This window comes from Strongylocentrotus purpuratus, unplaced genomic scaffold, assembly GCF_000002235.5.
Source record: "Strongylocentrotus purpuratus isolate Spur 01 unplaced genomic scaffold, Spur_5.0 spur5_scaffold_14, whole genome shotgun sequence".
Lineage (NCBI taxonomy): Eukaryota > Metazoa > Echinodermata > Echinoidea > Camarodonta > Strongylocentrotidae > Strongylocentrotus > Strongylocentrotus purpuratus.
In genome coordinates this window covers 27,751,987-27,769,790 of record NW_022145599.1, presented here as the reverse complement: position 1 = coordinate 27,769,790, position 17,804 = coordinate 27,751,987, and the positions used below count along the sequence as shown (strand labels likewise).

Below are 17,804 nucleotides of genomic sequence, written 5' to 3'. Positions count from 1 at the left end.
CTCTATGGTTATTTCAGTTCGCTAGTATCTCGCATCAAGCAAAGAGGAGATCCCTACTTCGCTGCTATTTTTGGCTTAAAATTGCTTTTTATGACGTCAAATGATTAAAAATCATCAAGTTTTGGTATGTTTATATTTGCATATATTAGCATAATTAATATTATTGATATTAAATCCATAATAAACTGAGATTTTCAGCTGGGGCACTAAAGTCCGGGTTTGCCGAAACTGGTGCCTGGCCTCCGAAATTCTCTGCAGTAGAGCGACTTTAAAGCCAAGTGGAGTTACGCATCCATTATTGTTGGCAAGACATTGATCTAGGCCCGTTACATATTATTTTGTCACTCTCCACACAGGTATGGCACCCGGTAGTGTGCGAAAGCTTACGTGCTGAGATTAGCGCGACCAGTGTGCGCTTGTTAAAGGGAAAGTCCACCCCCAAAATAAGTTTGTTTCGATAGAGGCAGAATAATAAGAAAATCAGGTGAGTGAAAGTTTGAGCAAATTCTGAATGAAAATAAGAAAGTTATGAATTATTGAAGTTGTGATCAATCAAATACAAATTGGCAACTCTGTGACTTATTATACGAGCTCTCCTTCATTTGCTTTGTGCATAATATTCCATAAAATCATGTTTTCTTCGTTATTGATGACGGAATATATATTTGTTCCTTGCAGGGGGAGTATAGAAACATATTTGCAATTATTATATTTAGGGTGCATGTATGGTTGAAATTTTTCTTGAGGAAAAATGAAAATTTTAGATTTTTTTAGTACTGAGCAAATGCAAGTTGAGCTCGCATGATACGTCATAGAGTTCCTAATTTGTGTTTGATTGATCACAACTTCAAAAATCCTAACTTCCTTATTTTTAATCGGAATTTGCTCAAACTTTCACTGACTTGTTTCTCTCATTTTTCTACTCCTATTAAAACTAACTTAATTTCAGGGTGGACTTTCCCTTTAAAATTGTTACTACAACTATTACTAATAATAATGATAATAACATTAGTAATAATGATAATAATAATTATAGGCCTAACAATGATAATGACGATTAACTTAGGGGCTACATAGTAGATAATTTTTCGGAAGTTACCAAGTCTCCAAACTATAGTTGGGAAAAGTATCGGATTGAAATCAAATATAAATAATACAGGGGCGGATCCAGGAATTTCTTCCCGGGGGGGGGGGGGGGGGGGGCACATGGGGGAATACACGGGGGGTAAGAGAACATAATATATATTTTTTTTAGTTCCCAAAAAATCGCAACAAATCTGCCAGCCGCTCAATAAGCGGGGGGGGGGGGGGGGGGAGTAAGGTCATCTTTTTAGGTCAGCCCTTGGTATATATATATATATATATATATATATTTTTTTTTTTTTTTTTTTTTTAAATAACATTTTTTATTTAATTTTGTAGGTCGGGGGCACGTCTCCCTGTTTTTCAGTGCATTTCTTGCGAATTTAGGGCCGATTTTAACATATTTTTTTTGGCCGGCGGGGGGGGGGGACACGTGCCCCCTGTGCCCCCCTGGATCCGTCCCGACTTACTTTGTAATTTCGTAAATATAGATGGCAGCCTTTCCATTTTATACGCCTACTGCTGAAGGCTCCATATATAAGGCCATGTAAAAAAAATATATATATGTTTAGCGTCCCCGCCCGCTTCCTTTTTTGGGGCCGCCTCCTCTTTTTCTTTTTGATTTTTTTTTTTTTTTTTTAATTTTTTTTAATTTTTGATTTTTAATTTTTGATTTTTTAAAAGAAAAATAACATGAAAAACACTGCTAAAACTAGCTCTATTTCTGAAAAAAAAAAAAAAAAAATTCGGCGGCCATCAGGAAGAAAAGGGCCTCCTTCCTATTTTTCGAAAAAACAGGACGCTAAACATGTTTTTTTTTTTATTTGGCCTAATTACATGCAGACAACCTCTCTATCATTTTTAGGATGTAATTAAGCATTATCTAGGGGAGTGAGTGTCCCCCTTACTCATCCCCGGGATGGTGGAATGGGACAGTGCTTGTACTAGACCGTCGTGCCTTGTCGATAATTGTGCGTAATCTTGTCTGCACTATATGAGACTACGTAAATGCTATAGCTGCTTCTGACCAAATGGCCGCCACCATGGACTGACACAGCCAGAAACTGACGGATGAGGCTCTGCCCAAGGCTTTAGAAATTGTAGTAAAGTTTCAAATTAGAGTCTGTGATTGTAGCCAGACAGTGATATAACCGGGGATGAAATGGGACAGAAGTGGGACGTATTCTCAAATGCCGAAAATCGCATTATTTCATTTTTTATTATTATTTTTTTACATGTCATTTTGCCGTGCTGGATATAATAGAATCAACCTATAACTTGAAGCATTAACCATCATCAAAGAACTGTTGAATTTCAAACCTAATCAACAAAATCGCAACTTGCGCAGTTCCCGAGATACTTTGTTGCTACAGATTCCATCTATCAAAACAAAAATAACGCTAGGTGATCGAGCATTTGCTTGTGCAGCCCCAAAACTCTGGAATAACTTGCCATTTGAAGTCAGGAAATCACCATCTGTAAACGTCTTTAAGTCAAAACTGAAAACACATCTTTTTAATTAACTCAGTACCGTAAATCTAAGCATATCAGGAGCTCTTGTAGCGCAGTAGAATATATACCTAATGGTGTTATTATTATTTTGTACAATTCATTTTGATAAACTGATTTATATTTTGTCAGTTTTAACCTTATTCAACATTTTTGTTCACATTCGGCAATCCCGGGGGGGGGGGGGGGATACTCAAATTTCGTTTGGATGGGTGTGCCGCTGAAGCCTTGAAACGCCAGTTTAAGGGTCATTCAATTTGGGATTTTTTTTTGGGGGGGGGGGGGAAATAAGGCACATTTTTTTACAATTTTAGGGTGTTTTTCGGGCCGTTTGCAATCCCGAAAATTTTGGACATTTTGAAAAAATAGACCCGTTTTTAATGGTATTATTGTTAAAAATAGGAGCCCGGCCATGTTTAGGGATTTTTAGTACACCCCCGTATGTCATAATATGTGATACCGCCCCCCCCCCCCCCCCCCCGGATCGGCACTACGTTCCTTGTTTGTGAAGTAGTTTAAGTCCCGTACACAAAACGTCAAGAGCGTCAAAGTCAACTTGATAGCCACTATATTTTATTTTTTTACTTTTTACCTGATAAAAAAAATATAATGTCAAAGTATTGCATGGATCATACTAAACTGAATTTCAATAAAGCTCGAGTGTTCACAACATCTACATGGATACAGACAATTTGACACGCATGAACGCCGAAAAAGGTGGAAAGGGTCACCCGGCCCCCGCCCCCCCCCCCCCCCCCGGCCGCCCCCATGAAATGATGATTAATAATAATAGGCCTACATCTACATGCAAAATTGTGATATAAAATGTACATTTATTAACACTGATGATAGGCCTTTTGTAGGATTCGAACTAATTATTTGCCATAACATTTAGTTCTCTTACAGGAACTGTACCGCATAGAGATGTAGACCTAGATCCTATAACAACTCTATGATGCTTTACCCTCATCTAGATGCTGAACAGGCGTTGATGAGTATTACCGTACTAGAAGTAAGGAGAATTTTTTTTTTGGATATAGTTAGATGAGGTGTACAAACTCGATGTGCACTATACTCTTCCGCGTCCAAGTTGATACTGATACTAGACCAAAATGATTTTGAAGCTAAATTTGTGATGGAGATCTAAGGAGAACATAAGAAACAAAAATATCTTCCTCTATTGTAAAGGCATGCCTTTTATTAAGGTTGTGAACATAATTTTATGGAATTATACCAAACATTTTTTGAATGATAAAAACTGAAATACATCTATTTATAACGCACGCAGTGTACAGTTGTGACATGATAGCAGACGATGCTAATGCGTAGCGGACGACAAAAATCTTCGCAACCCATCTATGCGTTTAACACGTAAAGTCCCATAGGCGAGCTTGGACCTTTTGGAAGGATCGGACGGCCAAGGGTGTTGGCCAATCAAATAGCTCAAAAATTGACCAATCGGTCTTAGTTATTTCTGCCCCGATATCCAATCAAATGTAGGTTTTTCTAGCCAATCAGATATGAGTATATTGCCGGCTCTACGCCAATAACATATCTTCTTATTGCGACATAATTGAGTAACCAATGAGGATTTCCGATTCATACTCCACATACACATAAAAGCACGTTTGATTATTTTGATTGTTTTCTCACTTCTTTGGTATCGACAAGGCGCGTAATATTTCCGACGAAACCCGCTGATAAGTAAGTAAAAATAGGTCATTTTCTAGAGAAATTCATGTGATTAATGAATCGTTAATTTAAGGAATGAGTTTAGCATGATTTACTGTACGTGTTTTACATGGTGTTTTGTAGATATTAACTTTGATTTAGATGTAATTTGCTAAAACTTATGTGGATATTGAAAAAATTGCAAGCCGACAAGACGATTCAACAAGCGCGCGCCATTCATCTGGTTCACCGTCCCGTCGTGCTAGTTGCCCTTCGTGGTGTTTGATTGTGGCATGCCATTGGCATTGACCATGTAAACTGGTATGGCTGTGGCTGTGGCTGTGTTTGTAGTTAGTAAATTGTACTTAGATCTAGACCCTAGGCCTAGATATAGAGGTCTATACAATCCTGCATTCCATTTTTGCTGATAGATCAATTCAATTTTAGCTTTAGTCTAGTTTTACTTTTAGAAGAGTTGCATTGCTGTCTGTCTCCTGTCAAGTGTCAGTGTGGTTGGTGTCGAGAATTTTTCTCAGACACCCAATCCCGGTTTGTCCTCCCATTTTCAATTCATGTTCAACAGTAGACTTGAGGGGTGCTGGTCCGAGAATAAGGATTGTCTGCATAAACATAGGCTAGATCATCTTCGTAAACAGACGGACGCTTCGACCAAAATAAGGATCGTCCGCATTTTCGCCGACTAGATCTAGGGACGATTCTGATTTCCGACTGCACGTTATTTTACTTGATGCATTTCACATTGACTTTGTAGACTAGATTTCTACAGAGACTTTCATGTTGTGAGTGATAAATCCTCGGGAAGATGGACAATCCATAAAAATAGAAGGTGAAGTGTGGGTAGACCTATTTCATTAGCTAGGGCTACGCGAAATCCGTTTTTCGCATTAGCAGCGCAGATCGAGAACCCAAAGCCAGCAGAGCGCCGAAAAAAAAAAATCAGGGGAAATATTTTAGAATTCATTTTTGTCCGCGTTAAGATTCTAAATCGGTTTCCCGATTTAAAAAAAAAAAAAAAAAAAATTTAAATATTTTCTTTTACTTAGTTTAGAGTCTAGACCCTAGACCCTACTGATTTTTTTCTCTATTCTTCCCTATTATTTCCCAATTTTTCTAATTCAAAAGGGGAAATGTTGTTAAATACCATTTTTTCCCCAAAATCCCCTTTTACGCAAGGGGGGCGTGCGTGGTTGAGGAGCGAAAAAAAGCCCCTCAAAAACTGCAATATTCATAGCGGAAGCTTTGGCGTTTCATTAAAATATTAGAGAGAGAAGACCATTTGTTTTACCGTTCTCGACTCTAAATCCTTATCTGAATTCAGTTCCCACCCCCCCCCCCCCCCCAAGCTGTGACATTTTATGAATTATTAGAGAAAGAAGGCGATTCGTTGTACCGTTCTCGACTCTTAATCCTTGTTCTTCCTAGAGTAAAGTACCCGGTTTTCGGCCACTTAAGACAAAATCCTATTTATTGGACTCTTTACTTCCTATTTATTATCATTTCTTGTTCAAATCATGAAGCAAATATTATTATTATTTAAACAAAAAAAGAATCCCCAAAAAAAATCACGAATTGCCATGACAATATTCATTTCAATTTTCACTGTTTTGGAGCCGGTTATCGGCCGAGCGTTTCAGTTTACGGCCGCATGTACAAAGTCAATAGGAAGCGCTCGCGCGCGCCGTGCGTTTCTGCGCTGATGTATAGCACAAGCGGGCGGAGCAGGTATCCCACGCCGGAGCTCCCGGGTGCTCGCCTGGCCGAATACAGGCACAGCGGTGATCGGAAGTTGGAATCTGAATTAGAAAGACATATCGTGTGTGCGTCGTGGTGTGCGGCTGCATTGATTTAATACATGCGATGAGATACTTTTGAGCTTGCGACCAGCACAAAATCGGGCTCTATATCTGAAAAATACTTGAAATAAAGCTCATTTTATGGTACCCATATTTCTTACATACACGCGTAAGAAACTCGATTTTTCAGATTTGGGTAGCGGGACCGCCGATTACATCGCTAAAATGTGATATTTTAGGATATATTTTTCATTGCAAATGTGGTTCTTCAGTGACACTGGCATGGTATGGTATGTGTGGGATATGTGTTATGCTATTATGCGATGTATTTTAAAGTGATTTTACCATGTATCCAACCAATTGGCCGAAAACCGGAGCTGACCGATTACCGGGTACTTTACTCTACGTCCTCTTCCTTTCTCTCTTTTTTTTTGGGGGCCCCCCCCCCCCCCCCCCCCCCTTGGCTACGCGCCTGCCTGTGCTACTCGCACTAACATCCATTAGTGGGACTACAACATCACTTTCATTATCAAAATCACTCCCTAGTACTAGGGCTGCAACGAGTAGTCGAATACTTGAGTACTCCCACTGTTTACAACTACTTGATTTCTCATACCTGAATATTCGGCCGCTAAAAAAAAAAAAAAATGGTCACCTGGCACTGTCCAGGCCAACGCTTAGCCGTGCCAGGTAAAGCGCCTGCCCCGGCATGGTACCGTTTGTAAAAATGTTTCCCAGCTTAATCACTGTCAAACTCACCACTCAGAAACTGGGACCAAATGTCCGAATTTCTTTTTGGACTCGGAGGAAAATAGATTATTCTGCCATCTTTGGTTTTTAAAACAGCATTGTTTACTGTTATTATTATTATTAAATCGGCGCCTTTAACTGCAACTCAAAGTAAAATTGCTTGAGTTTTCGGAGACGGACCTGGGATACTGCTCCCGTGGTATGGTGGTGGCAAAAAAAACAAAACATGGCGTCCGAATATTAGTGTACCGTATTCGCTTGTAAGCCTGGGAGTGTACTTGGGTACCTCATTACACGGTTGTGCACAGCCTTACTCCCTTTCGCCTTCTTAAATATCTGAGCAATCACTGAAATCACTTTCACTTTTGTAAGCAAATGTATCATCCAATTTGTTACAACTCCGAAGTGAACGGCGGGCCGCCATTTTGAAAGTTTTTTTTGCTCAGTACATACATACAGCTTACATAACTGAACACATATATAGTCGTTAAAGAATGCCAGATTTTTTTGGCAAGAACACCAACTACTGTTCAAGACCTGTTTAACATCATTGCTGTGCTATGGTCTTGAAAGTACAATGCCCATACAAAGCACCTACATGTATGTGATCCGCAGTCTAGTGGTTTAATCACTTTTTTTGACCAAGATATTTTAGAATTCCGAGATGACGCTCCTTCGGAAATATGGAGATAAACCTGCTCTTTCATAAGACACCTCATTTATTGAGTATCACCTTCAGGATCACGAACAATAAAGGTTCAAATCTCAATTTGGTTATAAAAACATTGACCAATTTTGCATGATCGCGCAATGCAAGAACATGTAGGCTGCATAGGGATGCTTGCAATCTATGGGAAGGATTTTAGCACACAACATCGAGTGCGCGATCAGACACCCTATTACTATTTTCTTAAGCCAAGGGCTAGGTGAATGTTAACTCCAGGGAGCTCTGGCGTCGGGGCTCTAGAGGCTGTGTTAGATATGATTTGAAGAAGTCTTCGATGGGAAAAAGGGTGATTCCTCATCCCATGTTGTATATCGTTGATTCAACATGACAAAGAGAAAGATATACTGCGCATGCGTACTTTCAAGTTGAATCGACGATATACAACATGAGATGAATTGGGTTAGGGCGAGGAATCACCGTTTTTCCCTTATAAGACTTCTTCAAATTATAATTTCAAGTGGTTGGAAAGATGCTTAGAGAAGTGGAACATTGTAATTACCACTTCTTTACATTTCAAAAAAATGTGACCCAACCCGCGGTTCAAATCGTTTCAAGCGGAGCTCCCTGCAGTTAGACGAATATGAAATATGATATCGATATAACGTAGCCTTAATTTGCACCCTACTTATGTACACTATAAAAAAAATATTTGGATTTTATTCTGATAAATTATGCATACCTTTTTTTTTCCTTTTCTTTTATTATGCCTACAGCTAAACAATGGCCCGTACTAAGCAGACCGCTCGTAAGTCCACCGGAGGTAAAGCTCCCCGTAAGCAGCTGGCCACAAAAGCAGCCAGGAAAAGTGCGCCCTCAACCGGAGGCGTGAAGAAGCCTCATCGTTACAGGCCCGGTACCGTCGCTCTCCGTGAAATCAGGCGTTACCAGAAGAGCACAGAGTTGCTCATCCGTAAACTACCATTCCAGCGCTTGGTTCGTGAAATCGCCCAGGATTTCAAGACTGAGCTGAGGTTCCAGAGTGCTGCCATTGGCGCTCTTCAGGTAAGCCACTGCAGCTTCATTTTAACAGCAGATTTTTCTCTCCTTTGGTGCAAATTTCTCACCCGTTAAAAGGGCCCAAGGATCTAGAAAAGAATTTCAGGGGGGGGGGGTTTGCAGGGGAATGTGGTTAAACCTTCAAAAATGTATTTTTGACTATAAATTGTTACCGGTGATAGGAAGAAAAAAAATTGAAATATTTTACGAATGCTTTTGTGTAGCTCTTTTACAGCACATTTCCCCCCTATCCTGATTATTCAAGAAGAAATATTTTCTCTGCAAAAATATAAGGATTTCAAGTTCATAGTAGCCTTTTTTTTTCTTCTTTGTAACATGTCCTTAATTGATTTTACTTTTGTTTATGAAATCCTAGACTCCAAAGTAATCTAACTCTTTTTATACCACATTTGCCTCTGACTCTGCAGGAAGCCAGCGAAGCCTACCTGGTCGGTCTCTTTGAGGATACCAACCTGTGTGCTATCCACGCTAAGAGAGTCACAATCATGCCCAAGGACATTCAACTGGCCAGGAGAATCCGTGGTGAACGTGCATAAACTGGAACCTTGTCATTTAGTGTGAACCTGTATATACATAAATGAAGCAAAAACAAGTAAAGTAGATGGCACTAAGATGGGCAGTGGGGCTGGGTCCTGCCTCCCCCTTTTTAATATCGGATTAGCAACACCGTACGCAGAAGGCAGTATTCAAGAGACGATTCCAGATGTTTCATAATCAGGGCTTCATAACGAGCAAATCACATAACACATGTACGCTGCATTCTGAAGTTTGTTGCAGACCTCCACATTGTTCACAATCGGATTGGTAAAGAAGACCAAATGTTTTCGACAAGTTTACCCACAGTGCAGAACAAACGAATAAGGATGATTAGCACATCTTTCTCTTTAATAGTCTGTCATATCTACCAGACTTCAGGCAAATATTGCTGAAAGGGTGTTTGATCAAAAACCCTCCAGTACAAAACAGAAAAGGTCGTTTGTTCTGCACTGTGGAGAAATTATGATAAATATTATGTATGCCTACCACCAAGAAAACTGATCTTGTTCTCGTCATTGTGGACTTTGTGTGATGACGAATCACTTGAATCGTGTCTGTACAACATTCATTCAATCATCAGGGATTGGTGAATTTTTTTAGCCATGTGACATTTTGTATGTTTCTTTTTATTATTGTTGTTGTAACTTATATTTAAAGAATTTTGGTGAAGTGTTTCAGTGGTGTTTATCAATTACATGTAGTTGAAATTGTGTAATTTGTTAGACTGTTGTACATGCAATCAAGTTTTTATGCCCCTTTCAACTCTGACCTCTATCTAGCCCAGCATTTTTATATATAAATTTAATTTTTCATGTCACCCAAATGACCCAATGCATTATATTAAACTCAACCAAAAATTTCTTACAAATTATGATACAAACAGAATCTAACATAAAAATCTTCCTACATAGTTCAGACACAAAATAATGGTCACTGAAACAATAAACTTACTTTACTTTCAATTCAGAAATGCTAATTTGATGTTACTACATTTACTTCTGATAACTTTTGGGGGTGTGGGCTTATTTTGAAGAGATACAACAACTATTGTATTTGAATGTAAACTTTATTGTGGGGGGGGGGGGGGAGTAAAGACCAAAATTTATGTCCTTCATAACAAAAATATGTTCAATTGTGTTTTCATGTAATAAAAAAAAAATGGGCGACAACAAAGGTTTCAATTTGTATTTTTTTAATAGTGTAAGTAGTGAGGTATGTATGTGTTGCTGAACTGAATGTCTGATTACTTTGTTTTCAGTTTTAAATTTTAATTCATACCTAAGCCTAAGGCAGTGACTGTAGCACCGAGGAGACGGACATCACCCACAAAAAGTGAAACAACGAATTCCATCAAACTGAAGAAAATCTTTAGTCGGTTGTCTGTTTGGGAGTGTTTGCTGAAGCAGTATTTGGTTGGTGCCTTGTCTCAGTTGTATGTACATGGATAAGCCTACAAAATTTCCGGTTTTTTTTTCTTCATAAATCTGTTAGTTAAGTTACGAACGACTTAAATATGAAAAGCCAAATGGGATGCTTAACATTTTTCAACTGCATCATCTAAAGTTGAACTGTGCAGATGTACATGTAGATTAGCATTCTTATTGTAACAAACATTTTTAATGCAAAGTATGTTTTTTTGCCATAATTTAATTGAGGTTAAATATTGTCACACTTTGTTAAAACATCTGAAAAAACTTTGGGCATCTTATCTGGCACTCGTATTCACGTCTTTTGTAAAGTCATGCGTAACTTTATTAACAGCTTCATGAAACAACCCCTGAGAGGTTAGACACTAAAGTGCAAAGAAACAAATGATCATACATGAATGTGTCTCAGTGTGTTGCTTATTTGAAATCTGGGTCTGAATTTGTGTTCTGGAGTGTGAACAAAAAATTGTGCAATGCTTATTTTGAAATTTGGATCTGCATTCAGTGAAGTTTGGGAGTTCATGTAATTGGTTAATTTGTAAGAATATCTGAAAGTGCATTGACTGTGTTTCTTTGAGGTGATATAGGAGGATAAATGTGATTGCAGAGTTGAGTAGTTTCTGATGAGTTGTTAGTGACTTTTAGATCTGCACGACTAGAACGTGGACTGCGACGTGTGACATCTAAAAGTCCCTATTATCAAAGGTGTCTGTCTACTGATGTGTGATGAACATGCGTGTCTGTACAGTGGAACCTCATAAAAGAACAAAGAAAAATGCAAGAAGTGATCTTGCTTGCCAAATTATTTGTTTGTTTTGGCACGATTTCAATATTTCACTTGTAAAAGGCAATTTCTTTAGTCACAACTCTCCAGGAGTTCATAAGAGAAATGTTCCATTGTACATGTTCATGTACTTTGAAGTGTTAGTCCATGGACTTACTAAGTCCATGGTTAGTCATTAAGAACAAAATGCATGTACTGTATGCGGAAAGCCACAAATTCTCACTCTTCCTTGTATTTCCTGTACGTAAATAAACTAAATAAAGCCATTTCTCAAAATAAAAATTTCTTAAGATTTTGGGAATTTCCAGATGAGAAGATTTCATTTTAACATGCACTTAAATGTATTTATTGGGGAAAGTATAGCCGGCTGGATACAGTTTTTGTCCTCTTTTTCAGAAGACAATAACTCAATTTTTGTAGTAGCAAAAAAAAAATGATCTCGAGTAGTTCTTAAAAGGGTTGGGCGGTAAATACCGTCCAGTAAATAAGATGGGCGCCCGGTAAATATGTAAAAAAACGGGAAATATGATTTTAATTCTCTATTTATTAATAATTTTACTTGTTTTTAGCCTCAACAACTGAAAATATTGTTCTGAAATAATTAGCAACACTCGGAGTAGAAACACACAAACAGATTTATAAAATCTACACTGCATACATGTACACACCCAAACACACATACACAAATAGTACACACCAGAGCAACCATACTCGATACCATTGTTATTATGTTCAAAATTGGACTATGCCTATATATGGCTATGAACAAGTGAGTGGAAAAATATATTTCCCGATAAATACCGCTTATTTCCCGCCGTCCGTATGCCAACACTGGTTCTTAACCATACTGATTATGTGATGCTATATGCATGCCCATTATAATCATCAGCATTTACATTGTACATGTATTTTTTAATTTGTTTACACAATCTCTTTGGATCAAGGAAATGAACTGAAGACCTTGTTTCTAGTTATATGTATGCTCTTAAATCGGCAAAATGGCTTTCCTTTTCTTTCCTCTTTCTCCCCCCCCCCCCCCCCCTTTCTCCTTCTCTCTCTATCTTTCTGTCTTTTCATGAACATATGAGGGCATCCAAGTTTCTATGAAAGTGGGGGAAGGGGTGGTGCAATTCCAAAAGATCCCATGCAAGTAAAAAAAAAAATAAAAAAACATGGCGGGGTCTTAAATTAGATAAGGAGATAAGGACACGCATTGAAATGGCTCACAAATTTTGTGTACAGTATTTCAGTATTTAATTTTAAGCTCTAAAAATATAGGGCAATGGGCCAATTATGCACCCCCTGATCTGAAACATGTAGTCATTTATATCACAATTCTATTATGGTTGTGAACCCTGTAGGAAGGTGGAGGACCCATTAAATAACATACCATACAATTGGTACTTATTTTGTCAACTTGTTGTGCCCCATCTTTTTAATTTCACCACTTTCTGTGTGAAGAATATCCCCCCCCCCCCCTCAATTCTTTTAGACACTGATAGAAAATATCTTGTTCTTTTCTCCCCGACAAAGAAATTCAATTGAATTACATGACATTTTAAGATCGAATATTGTTCTATAATATATGTACACAGATGCCAAACAGTAACTTTTTTTTTTAGTACGATAAAACAAAAAGTGAAATACAATAACTTGTTGTCGCCGTTTATTTTTTTGAATTATCCGACACCTGTTTTTCTTTATAATTTCAGTTAACAGGAATGTGGCACATATTTCCACGAGTATAATGCAAGTCCTTACAGTTATTTTTCCTCACTTCTACTTCAGGCTTGAACCAAATTTTCATTGGCCCAAAAGATGTCAGCAATCAAGTTGTATCATTATTCTCATTATGCATTTAAAGTTTTAAACACCCTTTTTGCATAAGAATTATACTGGTGCTTTACAATTTTCTCAAATTCTAATAAGTGTTAATGAAAGAGCAAACATTTTACTTGACCGTTCTTATGAGTAAAACATTTTTCTGATATTTTAATGGCCCGAGGCCGACGGGCCAGTGGTAGTGTCGAGTTTTCATAACAATCTGATTTTAAAAAGGATATTCAGCCCGTTTTTGTGTGTGTGTCAAGAGGATGGCATCTAGTAGGGTCCATGGTATAACCCAACACTCGTGTCGGTCTCCTTTCTAAACCTTCCCACTGCCACTCCCCCCCCCCCCCCCCCCATCCACCCCATTCTCTCTCCACTCCCCCCCCCCCCCCCCTCTCTCTCTCTCTCTCTTACTTACAGGGTCAATATCCAAATAAATGTAAATAGAGAAGCTGGTTTGATCACTTTGATTCATTTAATTCAACATCATGAGTGAACCACAAAAACGCTATGAATCTTAACAAAAATCAATTTCACGCATCTGCAGTGTGCAGCTGCAATCCAGATTGATCGTTTAACATGAAGTGCTCCTAATCCTTTCAGGACATGTACTGCTGGATGGCAGAGTATAGTAATGTCATGGAAATCCTAGTAGAAACTTACAAAGTTTTGTCCAACTTATCAAAATCTAACAAAGTGACAAACCCACCCCCTTCCACTCAAAATGGTCCAGGGCCCTATTTCATGAAACTTGTTATCAATAACAGCTGCCACAGACCTACAACAAGTTCGCCAATCAAATTCAAACATTTCAGTAGCTTGTAAAATTAAATTATTATAATTGATATTGATAACAAGTTTAATGAACAAGGCCCAAGACCCAGGTTAACAACCAAGATCATTCATTTTGTTTGATTGGTACATGTAAATGTAGTAAAACCTGTAACTCCATTTTAACAATGATACATGTACACTGTATACAGGAATCCCAGGCCACCAAAACACTTGGTCAGGCATAACAGATAGAAATTTGGATGTACATGTATATGCAAATGGGCAATAAAGGTTTTCAGTTATAGATGAGCCCTGCTGTGAAATACAAGAAAAATTGAATCAAATACATATAGTACGTTGATATTGCATGTATACAACTATTGGATAATGTATTTATCTTTCTTTTTTTAACAATACCTGGATGGTTATTGCCTGTAAAATAAAAGTAAGCAATCTACCGGTATGCAGAATCAGAAAGGAGCTTTGCTCTACGTTTTCATATACAGTATAGAGTGTAGCAAGGAGGCAGCCTCCCATTAGAGTCCCTTCCACACTTCTTATCTTAACTTCTTAGTGTCACCTTATCTAAGTTCACTTTAAATAATGGTGAACTGTAGCCAAGTATTACAGTAGCTTATTGTAGTAAAAGGAAATATAAACACTATATCGATCCACTTTGGGAGGGCCTTGTTGCATTCTTGCATTGTAATCACAATGATTGCAAACACAAAAAGTACACATAAATCAATGTTTCTACATGTCCAACACTCAGATTTTTTTTAAATTCATATTTATGCAAAGGGTGCTGGGGGCAGGGTTTATTAATTTACATTAAATGTAAATTATATCATATGGAAATGTTAATTTTTCTGTTAGGTATAAAATTATATCAAATATTATATGATTTGTATATTGCCCATACAAATTAACCAGCCAGCTGACAAAATACTTCTGAAAAGAAATTCCCCACCATTTGCACATCCATGCTCAAACAACAGACAAAATGAAATAGGATCCTCTCTTGGATGTGGATGGTCTTTCCAGAATCTCGAAGACTTCGAATACAACATGAATTAACATAGTTAAATCAATACCAAAAGCTCAGTCTTTTAACATTATCTCAAAGACTTCATACAAAAACATGCACTGACTGCTTTACCGGTAAAGTTCAATACAGAGTTCAAATCATCTTGTGTCTTTTGTGACATCTTCTGCTTCAATTTGACTTGATTCCTCTTCTGGAGGTGGAAAAAGATCTGGCAATCTCTCGCTCAAATTGACCTCCAGCTTCCGATCAAGGTCCGTCTCTGACCTCAGGAAAATCCATGCCACCAGAGCAACAAGCGACAGGCTCAACGGAGCTACCTTCCACCAGGGGCGAGAATACTGGGAACCAAAACTCTTGTCCACTGTCCAGTGCGCTGCTTTGCTCTTTGAAAAGGAATATGGCTTTTCAGGGTCTTCTTCTTCTACCGGTATTTCAACATTGCTTTTGCTGTTAAAATGTTTGGAGTTTGTTGAAAAGTGGGAAGCAAGTGAGGCTGAACTAGGGAGCTGCTGATGAAGTGAAGTCCTGGAGTGTATGATTGAAAAATAATAAATAATTAGAGTTCATGATCAAAGTAACATTTATGTACATGTACAGGTGTATGTAGTCAGAGTAACTGCCTCTGATGAGGTCATCACTGATCAAATTTACCCATTATTATTGAAATAACAAAGGTCACAAAATCATTAAAGTTTGAAGGTACCATTGTCTATATCATTATTATTTGTATTTTCATTGTGTCTATAAAGATAAAGATTTACAAAACAAAAGTTTGATTGAAAACAAAATTCACAACATGTACATGTATCAATATTCATTTTGAGAAATTTAAAGTGCTCAAAAAGAGCAAGTGAAGTCCTCATTCATAATCATTATACCCAGAGTATATCCAAGACGTGCGAGTCCGGACAGCAATTTGAAGAAGTTTACAAACAACATCTCATAAATCTTCTAAGCTAGATTTATTTATAAATAGTGATGTTGCATGTTGGACAATATTATTACATTTACAAAGGACAAGTATTGATGCTTGTTAGTGTTATTTGATGAATATTTTTCATTCAATCCGAAGGCTTTCTGTTTTTGTCCGGGACCCCCAACCCCCATCATACAAATACATGTTTATCTCGTAAGGTACTTTGTAACATTGTCAATAATGTAAAAAACACTTTTAGTATGAAAGTATGAATTATAAAGAAGATTATTTACCCACAAAATAATGTAAAAGAACATGATGGACTTTTAGAAGATAGATTGCTAAAAAGTAAAAAAGTAACGGCTATGCTATCTTCAGTTCAGTTTGATCAACAATATCATCATCATCACGATCAATTATCGTTAACATGGTTAAAATTGGACTTAAGTTATAAAGTTATGAATGAGACATTAACCTCACAAATACCACACATAAACATAGCTGTATTACTATCCCAGTTGTATTAAAACCTGTTCTAGTGATTATCAACATTTCAAACACCACTGTACAAAACTAAACTGATTTCACTAAAAATCGGTACTTTAGTGACAATTGTTGACACGTACATGCAGGCGCGTACGCAGGATTTTTTCAAGGGGGGGGGGGTTTAACATTTATAAATCGGGCCGAAAATTTCGCAATGACTCAGCCAGCCGATGAATAAGCAGGGGGGGGGGGAGGGGTAAGAGGTCACTTTATTTTCTTTCTTTTTTGGTTCCAAGAAAATCGCAACGACTCAGCTGACCACTGAATAAGCAGGGGGTTGGGGGGGGGGGGGGGGGGGGGTTAAGAGGACACTTTTTTCTTTTTTTTTTGGTCTCGAAATTTGAAAAATTGACATTTTGCTCCGTTGGGAGGTAATCCCAGCTTTTTTAGGTCAGCCATGGGAATATTTTTTTCAATTTTTTATTAATAAATAAAAAAAATTAAAAAATCCAAAGGGGGGGTTTACACACAAAAAAAAATACCAAAGGGGGAGGGGGTTTAACCCCCCCCCCACCCCTCCGTGTACGCGCCTGCCTACATATAAATAGCAGTCAGATACATTGATTTCAACTTACCGATGTTATTTAAAATTAAAATTGCGACTCGTGAGTCTAGAATCTTGATCTAAAGTTCGGTAAAATAAAATCTAAGTTAAACTTAGTCTTCACACACCAGCAACACCACTACAAATACATGAAAAATTGACATTTTGCTCCGTTGGGAGGTTATCTAAGCCTAGACCGAATTTTCCGTCTCTTTCGTTCGTTAGCCTCTTATTGGGGTAGGGTCGGCCGGCTCTCTCTTTAGAGACGGAAACCGTCTATACACATTCCCTTGATAACGCCACGGCCATTTCAGGTCGTAGCGTTTTGCCCCCAAAATCCCCCAAAATGTCATTTTACCTCGTGCATTTTATATTGTAAATTAGGCCTAGGCTATAATAAATCAGTTCCACTTACCAACTTGACTGAAATAATCAGTTTAATAGTCCCTTTTTAGGAAATTATGGGTCAAAATCGAAATCCATGTTGAAAAAGATTTTCAAAATGGATTTCGATTTTGACCCATAATTTCCTAAAAAGGGACTATTAAACTGATTATTTCAGTCAAGTTGGTAAGTGGAACTGATTTATTATAGCCTAGGCCTAATTTACATGTGGATATGCACGAGGTAAAATGACATTTTGGGGGATTTTGGGGGCAAAACGCTACGACCTGAAATGGCCGTGGCGTTATCAAGGGAATGTGTATAGACGGTTTCCGTCTCTAAAGAGAGAGCCGACCCTACCCCAATAAGAGGCTAACGAACGAAAGAGACGGAAAATTCGGTCTAATCTAAGCCCAGCTTTTTTAGGTCAGCCATGGGAATAT

The 17,804-nt window shown here is 37.9% G+C and overlaps 1 protein-coding gene across 1 annotated transcript; it reads left to right on the top strand.

Moving 5' to 3' along the window:
* Window positions 1-4,163: 4,163 nt before the first annotated feature.
* On the top strand, window positions 4,164-10,200 carry LOC586530 (histone H3.3). Its single transcript, XM_786308.5, has 3 exons — window positions 4,164-4,296; window positions 8,268-8,556; window positions 8,979-10,200. The coding sequence occupies exons 2-3, from the start codon at window positions 8,275-8,277 to the stop codon at window positions 9,105-9,107; spliced, it is 411 nt and encodes a 136-aa protein (XP_791401.1). The 5' UTR covers window positions 4,164-4,296; window positions 8,268-8,274; the 3' UTR covers window positions 9,108-10,200.
* The last annotated feature ends 7,604 nt before the right edge of the window (window positions 10,201-17,804 follow it).